Genomic DNA, 14525 nt, shown 5'->3' on the forward strand with positions numbered 1-14525 from the left:
CAGTCCTGTACCCAGCACTGACTGCTGAGGGGGCTGCAGATTAGGCCTGGAGAGAGACCCAGAGAGAGAGGTAAGGTCTGATCCGCAGGCTCCGTGGCAGCTGTTGAACAGCCATGCCTCTGTTTCTCTCCGTGCCTCCAAGGGGGGGGCGGGGGGGCGGTGCTGATCAGCCCTGCCTCTCTGATCAGGCCCTGAGATAGGCCCGGAGATGCTGACTGGCATAGAAACCAACCAATCAGAACCAAACGTGGGTGAACTGTGAGGAGCCAATGGCTGCCTAGGAGGCAGAGCTTTTGATGCTGACTGGCATAGAAACCGACCAATCAGAACCTAATCTGAGTGAACTGTGAAGGCAGAACCTAAGGTGGGGGCTGAGGAGGGGTTTTAAGGAAGTTGAGGGCGAGATCAGGCCTGCAGGGGAGGGCAATTAGGGGCAAGATCAGGCCGGCAGGGGAGGGCAGTTAGGGGCAGATCAGGCCGGCAGGGGAGGGCAGTTAGGGGCAGGCAGGCAGGCAGAGAGGTTAGGGGGATCAGGCAGGCAGAGAGATTAGGGGCGATCAGGCAGGCAGAGAGGTTAGGGGCGATCGGGCAGGCAGAGGGGTTAGGGGCAATCAGGCTGGCAGGCAGGTGAGCAGTTAGGAGCCAGCGGTCCCAGATTGCGGGAGGGGTGTCCGACTGCTGGTTTCCCAGGGATCAGGCCTAAACCGGCAGTCGGACATCCCCCAAAGGGTCCCCGATTGGAGAGGGTGCAGGCTGGGCTGAGGAAACCCTGCCCCCTGTGCACGAATTTCATACACTGGGCCAATAGTAATAACAATAAATTAAAAGGCTTAAAATATTTTATCTTGATTAACTTTTCATTCCAATTATTTTTCAGGATGTTGACGATTTTGTGCCTTTTAGAAATAAAGAGGAAAGATGAATTCTGACCAGGAGTGCTGTAGCACGAGCTTCTTTTAGGCTACTTACTCACAAAGTCAGATTACAATATAAAAAATAAATAATTTTTTATATGCACACACACACGTGTACATAAACATGTATGTGCATACATATTTGAGAAAGAGTGGCTGAGAAAGCCTACCCTAAAGAAACCATTTGCTCCACATAAACAGTAATTCATCTGAAGAATCAGGTAGATCTCTGGGGAAACTGCTTTTCAACTCAAAACTGTTTTAAATTATGTGGTAACTTTAAAATAAGACTCTACTTCATGCCTATGGGGAGAAGAAATTTCATCCCCCAATTGCTGGGGTCATGCCCTCAGGCTGCTGGCACTAATGACCCCAGACCCCTTTGGGAGTGCGACCGGAGACCACCATATTACTAAGTGAGCACCCTTCAATCACATCCTAGCCTGCTTCACACGCAGCCTGACGAAGGCCAGGAAATGAAGCAGTTTCACTTTTAAGTGCTTCATTTTTCTTGAAGAAGACAATATGGAGGAAATCATTCTGAATGACATAAGCTGGGTTTTTAAAAAGACTTCAGATTCTTCATTGACAAAGGAAAGGAGTCCAAACCTCACAACTTCCTTCCCAGTCACAGTCCATCCCCTAAGTCTGCTTAATATGCCATTTAGCAGAAAAATTACAATGACCTTTAAAAAAAAAAAAAGTACCACCCCCCCCAAAAAAAAAATACGTAAAAGAAAACCCTCAAATAAGCAAGTCTGATAAGATCAAAGTCTAGCCAACTGCAGTACACTCTAATAAAAGACGGCTAATAAAGACTATTTTTAAAATAAAAAATCAAATCAGACATCCCAAATATTAAAAGGTCTACTGATCCAGAATATTTTTCCAGTTCAGATATATATATACACACACTTGTGTAAAATCTTCAATTAAGTGTTAACAGAACATGACAAGAAAAGGAAGTCAAGGCTGCCCGAAGAGAGTCCATTTATTTCCTAACTGGACCCCCAACCCCAGCAGGTGCTCATCCAGGGGCCTGTGTTCTAACAATGAGAGGGAGCTGGCTGGTTGTACAGGCCTTCTTGGAAGGTCCTTCCTTAAAATGCAATTAAGAAAAAGAGGCAACATGATATAAATAACTGACAGCTCACCAGGGGTTACCAGGCAAAGAATCTGGGGATCCTGCAGGGGTGAGCAGGTTCTCCAAAGCAGGAGGAACACAGAGCGATGAGGTGAGCTGACAGGAGGGGTGGCTGGAAAACTGCCCAAAAGGAAGCTGGGTATTATTAACACAGACCCTTAATTTTAAGCTGGAGTTTCTATTTGTTCAGAAAACAACAGGAAGCCACCAAATGTTCTTAAGCAGGGAGTGACATGACAAAAACTAGTTAGTGTGGAAGATGATCAGGTTCAGGGCTTTTGTTCTGGCTCAGGGTTTTCCAAAAGAACCACAGGAATGCTAGCCCTAAGTCTAGAGATGCATTTCTTAAAAAATAAGGTTCCAAGGCCATAAAGACAACAGGAGCACACATGTTCCTCTGCCCCACAACAGTTTACAGTACATGCTAACATAGTAAAAGCTCTAGTAATTCTTACAATCCAAAGCTTATTCAACTCCCAAAGTTAGACCAGGGATTCCAAGTCAGTCTTCTGAAATACAAGCCACAGTCCCAAACATGGCTTCCACTGTGCTGTGATTCAAAGGGCATCGCAGTAGTATGCTCCTCAGCAGGGAGCAGTTAGGGATTTAGGAGTTTTAATGTCCAATGCAGTGGTTCTCAAAGTGTGGCCCCTGAGGCAGCCACACATTAGAAAAACTTGTTAGAAACAAAAACCCCATCCCAGACCTACAGCCAGGCAGCCCCAATTTTATCAAACCTCCAGATGATGAGGATAAACACTAAAATGTGAAAACCATTGTGCTAGATTTACAGGGAATTTTTTCAGTTAATATTGCTTCCTGGTTCAAAACAATATGGGAATACCTGAAAGGCAATAAACAGAAGCCAGTCAAAGGCTCCATGCCACTGCACAGGAGGGCCTAAGGGTTTTATCTCTAGACAGAATAGAGATAAAGGAGGAACAAGGAAAACATCTTAAAGTCCAAGTCACTTCCCCCCACACCTACAATACTAACTTCCAAGTTGCCAATTAAAAGTAGTACTGGAACATGAACAAATTCTTCTTTAAAAGTAAAAAAACAAATAGTGGAGCCCGGCCAGTGTGGCTTAGTGGTTGAGCATCAATCTATGATCCAGGAGGTCACAGTTCAATTCCTGGTCAGGGCACATGCCCTGTCTGTGGGCTCAATCCCCAGCGGGGGGGCATGCAGGAGGCAGCCGATCAATGATTCTCTCTCATCAGTGATGTTTCTATCTCTCTCTCCCTCTCCGTTCCTCTCTGAAATCAATAAAAAATATATTTTTTAAATTTTTTAAAATGTATTTTATTGATTTTTTACAGAGAGGAAGGGAGAGAGATAGAGAGTTAGAAACATCGATGAGAGAGAAACATCGATCAGCTGCCTCTTGCACACCCCCTACTGGGGATGTGCCCGCAACCAAGGTACATGCCCTTGACCGGAATCGAACCTGTGATCTTTCAGTCCGCAGGCCAACGCTCTATCCACTGAGCCAAACCGGTTTCGGCAAAATATATATATATTTTTTTTTAAATAGTGGAAATAAAAGTGCCTACAAATGCCATCAGTGACTAACCCTGAACTAGGACGGTTTCATGGAAGCTGTATGCACAATGAAACAGGAGCCCATGGGGTGGAGGGTCAGGATCTGAAATGCTTGGTAGGAGGCATTCTGCTGTAGAGAAGCAAAAACCATAAATGCTTAGAGCTCTGATACCAACTGTAGGCTGTTTTCTAGCTGAGGGCCCCTCCCTCCCCCTGCCCTACCCCTACTCCACCCCCATCATTAAGCTTTGTCATCTGTGAAACTAGTGTTTAACAGCCCAGTCCTATACAGAGGCCCTAAGGACAACCCAATGGCATAAGCATCTTACCACAGGGCCTGGCCCTCAGGAGGAATGCAATAAAATTCAAGTCCCTTCCTAGAAGGCTTCCACTATTCAGGTAACACAGTGAACGGAAGGAAAAACAAATCCCCCTACCAGCTGGAACTGCTGAGGAAGTAATTCTTTGTTCTTCTTTTCTTTGTAAATTACCTCTCTCGAATGTTTGGCACAATGAAAGTTCATGAACACACTAAAGGAACGTTCAAACAATACCTTTCTTCAGCAGGTTCTCAGTTCATCAGGAGTTCAGGTAGCAATTTAACAACTTTGAATTAACCACTCTGAAAATGACTGTAAAGTTCTATAAAACTGTGCCTAAAATAGCTGCTGGCTAGCACCTAATCCCCAAGTTCTTTCATTTTCACTCAGCTGTTTATCACTGTAAATTTCTACCCAATAAAAGTACTTTGTTCTTATGTAGGAAACCACGTTAAGGCAGTATCCCAAAGGGCAGCCTTCCCTGTTTCTATCTGCACCCTTGAGTCATTCATCCATCCTGTCAAGTGTGTAAGGCGCAGTGCGGTTCAATGCCCAACCTTGGCTGGTGCACTGAGCATAGAGACGGCCCTCTCCATTCCTGAGTCTGCAATCCTTTGACTAGCAGCAAACTGGATCTGCCACCCGGGCTCCTGAACCACCCTGGCAAGCTATTCAACCTCCGCTGTGCACCTGTGCCCAAGTCCTGTGCTGACAGCCACAAAACATACGGCCATGGCTAACGCGGCCTCCGCCACCCTCCCAGGAAGCAGACACTCAATTCTGGACCATGGGCTGAGCCCCCAAAACATCAATCAACTTAAGCAAATGTTTCTCCAAAGAGGGCTCCCTGAAATGGTTCTGTGCCCACAAGATCTTGGGACCAGTAAATGATACAGGATGGAGAAAAGGGGGTTCTCGGTTCGAGTTAGGGAGATGGAGGTCACTGACTGTTAAGGATGTGGAAAAACAAGCATAGGTTTATAGGGCTGCTTACTTACAGAGAGAAAACGGAAGGTGCAATCTCCCAATCTGCAACCTCCAATGACGGGAGAGAACAGTGTGGCTGAAGAGTCCTTCCCCACCCTCAGGCCCCAAGCAGTCCTGCCCTTGAATTCATAGCCCATGAACACAGATGATAAGGTGGTGAGGAACTGGGGTGGGCTAGCAGGCTAGAAGGGGTCCATGGGAGAAAAAGGAGGACATATATAATACTGTCAACAATAGATTTTAAAAATAAAGGGGGGGGGGGGAATAGAACTTTCACTTTTAAAAGATTCTATTCATTCATTCATTTATAAATTGAAGAACAGTAACTTCCAGGTAGAGAACATGCACATCTATTTTGGTTAATCCTGAAATCCCACTAAAGAGGGTTTTCTTAAAAGACGAACCGAACCCTCTGTGTACAAGAAGGGGAGAGAAGCTCAACAGCGATGAAATTCCAGAAGCTGGAAAGTGGGTAGTGGGAAAAAAGATGGAGAGGAGAAAACAAATGCTCAACAAGAGGTGGAGAAAGCAGAGAATCAACTCCAGTCACAGTGCTGAACCGAATCCCCAAAACTCAGGAATTGGCAGCACAGGTACCTCTGGATGGAAGCACCTACAATGAGGAGGAGTTAAAGAAGTGGTCAGATACTGGACTGCCTTGCCCACTCCTCACAACAGGCAACTGATTCATGCCTCCCCTATCGAGGAAACAACTGAAAGCATATTCCCTGGACAGGAAAACTGAAGGTTTCTGGCACAGAGTGAAGCCACGTAAGACTGAGTCCTTTCCCTCCATCTAGTGTTCCGGTGGGCATAAGGCCTCAGGCCAGAGAAGGGACCAGGCATCAGCTTGAGGGGTACACCAAGTGTGCACAAGGACCACCAGTCCAGGAGCAGGTCAGAAGGTTCCAGGGAAGGCTTCCAAAAGAAAATGTGTATAAAAAGCTAAAAGAAACTGACATAAGCCGTTTCTCAATTCTCCAGTCCAGTAGGAGCCAAAGGGAAACTAGATAGACAAGGACTGGGACCATTAGGGATGGAGGTGGGGGAAGGGGGAAGAATAGAACCAGGAACCCCCCAACTAGGCAAAGTTACTAAGGCACCCCAACTGGGCTGGAAAGGAAGGGTGCCTGTGGGAGACATGAGCTTTAAAATGTATGAATGTTGCTAAGGCAGGCAGCTTGCAGATTACCAATCACAAAACAGTAAGGTGTATAAACCAATCTCAAGGATGTTACTAAGGCAAAATTCTTTGAAAGGACTAATCAGCAACTAACAAGCATATATGTACACACAAAAAAGCCATGCACTTCCTGCTTCGCACCACCTCTGCCCCCCATCTAGATTCTTGGGTTGATGCACCCCCTTGTGCCCACATGTTTATGGACATGTGGGCCTCCACACAGACTAATACACTTTAACTCCCGGCTGTAACATGGAAAGAAAGCTCAGAACACTGGCCTGCTCCTGGAACCCCAGCTGCAGCTTTTCCAGGACTGGCTTCTCTCAAACTTTGGTTCCCTTTTGTCTGTGGCTTCATTCTTCAATATCATGTGGCAACGAACTCAGACTCAAACACCTAACATATTAGTTTCAACATCTCTTTGCTTAAAAAAGCTTCATTCGAGGGCTCAGATTTCCAACCCACTCTGACATGAGTGGACATCTGAGGGTAGCCTTTATCACAAAAGGAGAGACCAAAGCCAGTCCAGAAGGTCCAACATCCAAATAATAAGAGTTTAAGAAGAGAGAACATGTGAGGACACAGCAATAAGACACTGTCAATGAACAAGGGTTCTCACCAGACACTAAATCTGTCAGTACCTTGATCTCTGCCTTCCCAGCCCCCAGAACTGTGAGAAATAAATGTTGGTTAAGCCACCCAGTCTAAGCTATTTTGTTACAGCTGTCAGAACTAAGTACATTACCAAAAACAACTTCCAAAAAAGATTTGGAAAGTAATCCTGGTTTACTAATGGCTGGGTTGTGAATACTGTTTACACAGTCACATTAATGTTCACACTGATCTAACCAAAGTTACAATGTAACTATATTGGGTAGAGGAGGGGGAGATAACATGAGAGTGAAGGAGGCAAGAAGAGAACTAAATCCTCATCGTCAAATGTGATGTCTGAAAACAAGAAAAAAAGTAACAGCAATCTTTATTCTTTATAAACAAAGGAGTAACAACAATCAGCTAAACGATCAAAGGGGCTGCCTCTGGGGAGGAAAAAATGTCAAGGGATGAGTGACTGCTGTCTTTCCAAGCAACCCTTATGAAGCCATCTGCCTGTAAGACATGTATTATTTCTTTAATAAAATATAAATTAAAATCCTAAATATTTAAAATTTTATAAAAGGATTTGGGTCTACATGGTCCTTTCAAATCTTAAGGCCTAAAAGTCTTTTTAAAAGTAGAAAGAGACTTAAAATAATAGGAAGATAAACAGCTACACATTTGGTAAGCATTAACATAAAACCTGAAATGTTCCCACAATTTATTCAGATACCAACAGGATGCTGACCAGGTAAGATTCCTTTTGCTGACAAAGAACCTTCCTGAGAACATAATGAAAGGTCCCTAAAGTCAACAAGGGCTCTGCAGCTCAGGGGTGTGTACATAGACTACTTTGTAATCCACAATTTGGGATGTTTTATACTTTGTAGCAAACAAAGGTACAACTTGTTTTATTTTCTCTAATCTCAACCCTGGAAACCAGGGAGCCAAGTTTTAGATTAGGAAACTCATGTTTACCCCCAGGAGCCAGGTGTTGCAATAGCTGTTTTTCTTTTTCTTTTCCCAAGAAAAAGAGTTTTAAATACACTGCAATCCAAAAATATGAATTATGGGAAATGACTGGTCCAATGACAGCAGTTGACTCTAAGCAGCAAGAGAGGGATATCACAGGGCAACTTCTATTTTCTGCACTCCTGCCACAAGATTCCATTCATGATAACAATGTTCAGCTAAAGCAGAAAAAAAGCCACAGAAGAGTTGGTTGGGTGTGGTCCGTTTCCTGCAGGTATGAGTTTCCAAGCAGGCAACTCTGAATCACTGGGAGAAATCACCCAAGTAGAGAGTGACCTGGTATGTTTCTCAAGAGATCAGACTCCTGACTCTGGCTTTAGTAGGACTGCAAAAATACACCAGAAAGCAGCAGCAGCTACCAACAGCCTCATTTCTTCAGTAACCTCCACACTACATCTAGAACCAAGGTCCTAGAAAAACACTGTTCAACTGAAAAGCAAAGTCAACCTGCATCAAATGAAATAAGTAAGTAAGCTCAGCTCCACCCCAGCTGTAGCTCAAAAATGAGGACAAAGATTACAAAAAGGAACAAGAATATACTGACAATAGCTGCCACTTACCCTCACCACTCTCCTCTGGAACACTGTGCTACATTAGCTGCCTAGAAAAAAATCTAATCTGACCAATTTCTACTTGAAGCTCCCTTGGTTCTATGTAAAATACTATCAAGAAGTTCCCAGATCTGAGATGCGAACCAAAATGCCCTGGACTCCTCCAAATTATATATTTAATTTTTTAAAATCTTCTGACAACTCTCATCCCCCAACAATACTTTTTTTTTTTTAATTACCCCATAGTAGAGATGAGAAAACTTAGGCTCAAACGGTAACCTTCCCAAGGTTAACCAGTTATCAGTAATGGGACCAGGTTCTTTATTAAGTCATCAAGTACTGGAAAAGAATTATAGTTTATTTCAGCACAGAACTAGGTGCAGTCTTTGCCAGGGTCTAGCTTTTATTATTATTTTTTAATTGTCACCTGAGGACATATTTTGTTCCCCATTGATTTTCAGAGAGAGTGGAAAAAAGGAAAGGGAGAGAAAAACAACAATGTGAGAGGACATCAATTGGTTGCCTCCCGAATGTGCCCTGAAGGGGGCCAGGGATCAAACCACCAATCCAGGTATGTGCCCTTGACTGCGAATCGAACCTGAGACCCTTTGGTGCGTGGGCTGTCGCTCAAACAGCTGAGCACACCCGGCCAGGGTCCAAAAACACACTTTTAAGCAAAAGAAATTGTTAACACTGTTAAGTTTTGGTGACATAGGAAAAGAGGGAATATAAAGTATTTAAATAGGTATTCAAAAAAAACCAACTTTAGGCAACTAACAGTTATAGAAAAAATGTGCCTTTATTTTCCTTATTGCTCCAGCAATAAGAGAATAAGTGAAAGACTCTAAATAAATGAAAGACTATAAATGGTCATTGAGAGGTCAGATGGCCACGGCTTGGTCAGCCTTGTGAAAAGGTCCACATGGCTGTCCTGCTGGCACTGGGACCTCCACCCACTCAGACTTCTCCGCTCCTCCTCTCACTACCCTGGGGTTCCTCTGAGCTAAAGCACTCCTGCTGCCTTCCAAACTGGCACGCAGCACTCGCCAGAATCCCACTCCTTCTACCTCTTCCTGCCACAACGGCCCTCTTCCCTGGGCCTGAGATGCCCCTCCTCCCCCAGCCCTGATAACCAGCTCCCCAACCACGGCTAGCACCTCCGTTATTCATCAGAATCGGCCCTCACTAGGCTGCTGAGGTCCTGAGGACAGGCCCAAAGGAGTTTCTCACCCATGGCTGCCGACAGCACACTCCACAGACAAATGTGCTGCGTGAACACAGGGCCCCCCCCCCCAGCCCAACGCCTTCCGACAGTAGGCCACACTTCTACAGCTCTACATTTCCCTCAAAGCGCTTTCAGAACCTCACTCACAATACCCTCCTGTCCACACTGGAACATGCCAACCTTTCCCCAAGGTGCCGATGGTAACAGGCTGAACATAGGGAGGCCTCTTCCATGGAAACAGGAAAAAAACTACGGAAATGTGACACTAAGAGGGAAAACTAGGACAAGAGCACTTAAGCCACAATTAAATGCAGCTGTCCTTCTGTTTGCCTTCATTTCCCAGATTTTGCAGAGCCCACAGGTTTCCCCAGGGTAAGCCAGAGCACTTGAGAAAAGCTCCCGATGTCTCCAAACTGGCCATTAAGTGTCTTTCTTGCTCTCCCCACACAAAGGGGCGTTCTCAGGCAAAGGTTTCCCCAAGCAGCTAGAGAAATGGAAGGATGATGCTGACCAGGAGGAACTTTCCTTTTCTAGCTATGTCTATACTTTGAAATGTGAGACTATCTTACACTTATGGCATCCTTAAAACATGCTAATTGAACTTAGGTCAAACTTAGGTCAAAACCACTCAGCTGTGAAATCAATTTAGTGTTGCAACCAGTTCCTTTTTTTTTTTTTTTTTTTTTTTAAATAAAATACACCACACAACTACTTTGGGTGTTGATGTAAAATATATTTCTTACGGGGGTCAAGGCCCAGAAAAGTTTAAAAGTGACTGATGAAATTCTGTAATAGAAATTTGTAGACCAAATCTAATTCTTTTTAAATTACAATTTATGCAAACTATAAGCTGTTCAGTGCACTTGCCTGGAACTGATGCTTGATTTTCTTTTCATCTTAATTAAGTTGAATGAAATGCCACATGTTCAATGAAGGACAGGGTGTAGTTTGGTTCTCAACCTTTCTAATGCCGCCACCCTTTAATACAGTTCCTCATGTTGTGGTGACCCCCAACCATAAAATTATTTTCGTTGCTACTTCATAACTGTAATTTTGCTACTGTTATGAATCGTAATGTAAATATCTGTGTTTTCCGACGGTCTTGGGCTCTACAGCAGCGGTCGCGACCCACAGGTGAGAACCGCTAGCAGGGTCGCCTAAGACCGTCGGAAAACACAGATATTTACATTACGATTCATTAGCAGTAGCAAAATTACAGTTATGAAGTAGCAACGAAAATAATGTTATGGTTGGGGGTCACCACAACATGAGGAACTGTATTAAAGGGTCGAGGCATTAGAAAAGTTGAGAACCACTGGACTGTAGTTAAATCCATAAATCAACCTAATTTCTTCATGTCTTCTTGTGGTTACCACATTCAGTTCATGATTTCTACACCCCCACCCCTCGTGTTAACATGAAACTGAGGAGTGGGAGGTAAAAAAGGGAAGGCCCCTGGCAACCTCCATTAAACATTTATTTATAATGATAAGTCGTTCAGATTTACAGTCATCAACCACCTAGGCCCTGGCACAAGAGTGTGCAATAACAACTGATTGAATAAATAAAATATCAGTCTTATACTTCTAATTTCTTCAGCAAACCCAAGTTGGAATGAAATAAATGTTAATTTCTGCAAAAGTAATAATAAAGCAATAATACATCATGGTAGGGAGTATGGCCTTCAAGGTAGAAAATAACCTGGTTTCAAGTCGCAAATTTGCCACACAACACTATCTCACCATCAGTTCAATGAGGCTCTGCTGGTTTCCACAACTAGATAATGGCATAGATAATACCTACGCTTCAAGTGGTACCAGTAAGAATCAAGAGACATAAAAATGATTTGCAAAATAGTGAAAAATTATGTTTATACTAAAATGTCCTTTCATTCAGGTTTATTTTTTAAGCATCTTTGCCTAGGCTGCCAATGCACTCAGATGCCTTTCTGAAATTTTTAAGTGAGCTCCTTATAAGCCCTGGTCAGGAGACGAGATAGGAAAAAAAGGAAGGGATGTGAGATGTATCAGGACAGGGCACAGAAGGGTTTAGTAGTTCTGTTTTATCCTAGAGAACAGTCAAAGCCAGGCATGCCTGTAACGTAATCCTCCACAACTCTGAGGACAGCCTCTCTGGGCAGCAGCAGCTGCTAATGCAAAGAAAATAAATGTGCTTGTTTTTTTTGGGGGGGAGAATGTTCTTCCCCAAATGGCACACTAAAAACAACTATCGAGTTTGTAGATGTACAATACAAATATAGTATCAAACAGTTTGTAGCTGTAAATGCTGGGATGACTGTCAGAAGTCACCTTTGCACTTCTGACACTGAAAAAGGAAAATAAAAACCGCTCCCTTGTAACATTACCTAGGAAATACACTGTATTTATTTGAGAGGCAAAATTATTACAGGAAATTCACCTTCTTTGCCCATGATTTAAAAATGTTGGTCCACACCCTTCAAGAAAGAAAAAAGTGAGGACAAAAAATAGTACTAAGACCTGATACCACCTGGTGACCATCTGATACTGACTTCAGGGCACCAGCCAGTGGGGCTTTAAGTACCTTTTCAAACTAATTCTCTTTCCACAAAGGCTGAATACCTCGTGGTAAATACTAAGGGAGGCATTTGTGCTAGACTGCAACCTGATTAACAGCATAAGTCAAGTCTTAAAGGAAGTTTTGTTTTTTGTTTGTTTTTTATCATTACAAGAGGGCCTTCTTGCTCTACTGGTCAGAAATAATTTTTCACCCAGTTCACCCTGCCTTCCAATTCAAACCAAACCAAAGCAGGAACCTTAGGAAATACCAAGGAACCGCATCTGATTTTCACCTAGCAGTCAGCTGAAGCTTAGGTTTTAAATGCCTGTTGAGTTTTAAAACTCTTTAGATGAGATTCAAGGGCAGTTTTCTTGAAGCACACTCTTCAGATACTAACTTTAACTGCTACTCCTTTAAAAAGCAAACAAACCTTGGACTATAATTCTGGCAACATTTTGTTACTATTTTTCTATTTCAAACCTGAACAGTGAAATCCAGGTTTCTTTTTATGATTTAAGAGAGAGAGAGAGAGAGAGAGAGAGAGAGAGAGAGAGAGAGAGAATGATCTGCCTGGGAAGAGGGGAACAGATTCCCGACTTCCAGGAGGCCAGGTCCCAGCCCTGTTCCTCTCAGCCCTCAAGAGCGAAGGAAGAGAGCATGAGCCGGTAGATGCCTTTAAAATAAATAATCCGCGTGCATGCTGTGGCTGTTTTCTTAGGCTCACTCGCTTAACTAAACTGGGAGAACAAAACTTTAAGGACATACCCTGACTACATCGGGATTCCAGTCCCAATCACTTTGCCACCACTTACCAGCTTACCAACATTACAAATCGGCCAAGGATGGTGCTTTTGTTTTTCAAAGGGCCCAAAACAGCCCCCAACGGAGAAAAACGTGAATGTATTCGTGTAAATTTGAAATTCAACTCCTCCCCACGCCCCCCCACCCCCAAAAAAAAAGAAAGAAAAAAGTCACTGGTAGGCAAGATGCCACAAAGTATCAGCGAAGAGGTTTCCTGGAGAGGAACTCATCTGGATCCAATCAAGTCTCAACGTAAAAAAAAAAAAAAAAAAAGCCCAGTGTCCCGGGCTCGCCGGGTCAGCCTCGACTCGGGACACTCGAGTGCACGTTGTCCCCCCGGTTCCTGGTTCCAGGTTTACAGGCTCGCACTTTCCCCTCCGTCTGCACCGAAAGGAAACGCGCGCAACAAACGCGCTGGAAGTGGGGCTGGCAGCTACACCTCCCTCCTCCCCGCCCTCCTCCCTCCGCCCGGCCGGCCGGGCCCGGACGGGTCGCGGCGCGCCCCGGGCTCCCCTCCCGCCTCAACTTCACTGCCGGCTCCGCGGGAGGGGAAGGGGCCTCCGCCGCCCGCCGCCCCCCGCCCCCCGGCGGCGCGCAGGGCCCAGAGACGGCGCCAGGGCCTCCAAGGGCACTTCCCACCTCCCTCCTCCCGGGGGCTGGGGCCGCGCTGGGCCTGCCGCTCCGAGACGCTGGGGGCAGAGGGTAGCGGGGGGGCCAGGCGGCCCGCACCCCCCCTCCCGGCACCCCGCATCCCTCCCAGACCACCGCGACTCCGAGCCGGCGAGGGCCGCCTCCAGGCCGCAGCCCCAGGTCCCTCGCCCCCGCCCCAGGCCCGAGAGCGCGGCGCCGGGCAGGGGCGCCCGGTGGGGGGGGGGGACCGGGAGCGCGGCGCGAGGGGCCGGCGCGACCCCGGAAGGGGCGGCGTGGGGGGGGCCGTGTTTACACCGCCAAGTTCCCCGCTTCCGCCCCGGCCCGCGCATCTCTCCCCCCTCCTCCCCTCGGCGGCCCGGCTGCTGCCTACCTGCATGCCGGGCAGGCCCGACTGCACCGGGGAGTGAGCCATGGCGATCGGGACGGCCACTTCCTGGGACGGGACGGCCGGGCCGCGGCGATTCGCGCGGGCGACGAGGCCCGCGGGCCACGCGCAGTCCCTCGGGCGGCGGGGGCGGCCGGCCAAGCCCGAGTCCGGCTTCGGCGGGGCCGGCGGGAGCCCGAGGCCACCCCAGCCCCCGCGGGTCCCGGGCCGGACGGTGGCTCAGCGGCGAGCGGCGGGCGGCGTCTCCATGCACGGCGCCCGGGGGCGGCTGCGAGGGGGCGCGGGGCCTCGCCGCTGAGCTGCTGCTGCTGCGCCGCCGCGGCCGCTGCTGCTCGGCGGGAGCCCGGCGGCCTGGAGCCGGAGTGGGCGCGCACAGACGGCCGAGCCAGCGAGCGCCGCGCGCCCCGCCCCGGCCCCCGCGCCCGCCTCCGCGGCCCGGCCGGGGACCCCGCCCCGCGCTTCCGGGAGGGGGAGGAGGCTCGCGGCCGCCGGCGCCCTAGGCCGCACCGCCTGCGCCGCCGCCTGCCGGGCTGGCAGGGACCCGAGCGTCGCGGGCGAGCTGCTCCCGCCTCCGGTGGTGGAACGGGGAGAAGGGCGCTGGGTGCGGGGAGGGGGGGGACCTCAGCCGGGGTCCTCCCGGCGCGGGGAAGGGGCC

The 14525-nt window shown here is 47.2% G+C and overlaps 1 protein-coding gene across 2 annotated transcripts in view; it reads right to left on the reverse strand.

The window, feature by feature from the left end:
• Window positions 1–14268, reverse strand: part of STK24 (serine/threonine kinase 24) — a 104164-nt gene extending 89896 nt beyond the window's left edge. The window contains exon 1 of one of the 2 annotated variants that reach the window (XM_054719895.1): window positions 13856–14268. In XM_054719895.1, the coding sequence (XP_054575870.1) occupies window positions 13856–13897 (42 nt within the window). In that variant the 5' untranslated portion in view covers window positions 13898–14268. The remainder of the gene's footprint in view (window positions 1–13855) is intronic. The other variant, XM_054719896.1, reaches the window with a different exon arrangement.
• Window positions 14269–14525: the final 257 nt, after the last annotated feature.

Source organism: Eptesicus fuscus, chromosome 8 (assembly GCF_027574615.1).
Source record: "Eptesicus fuscus isolate TK198812 chromosome 8, DD_ASM_mEF_20220401, whole genome shotgun sequence".
Classification (NCBI taxonomy): domain Eukaryota; kingdom Metazoa; phylum Chordata; class Mammalia; order Chiroptera; family Vespertilionidae; genus Eptesicus; species Eptesicus fuscus.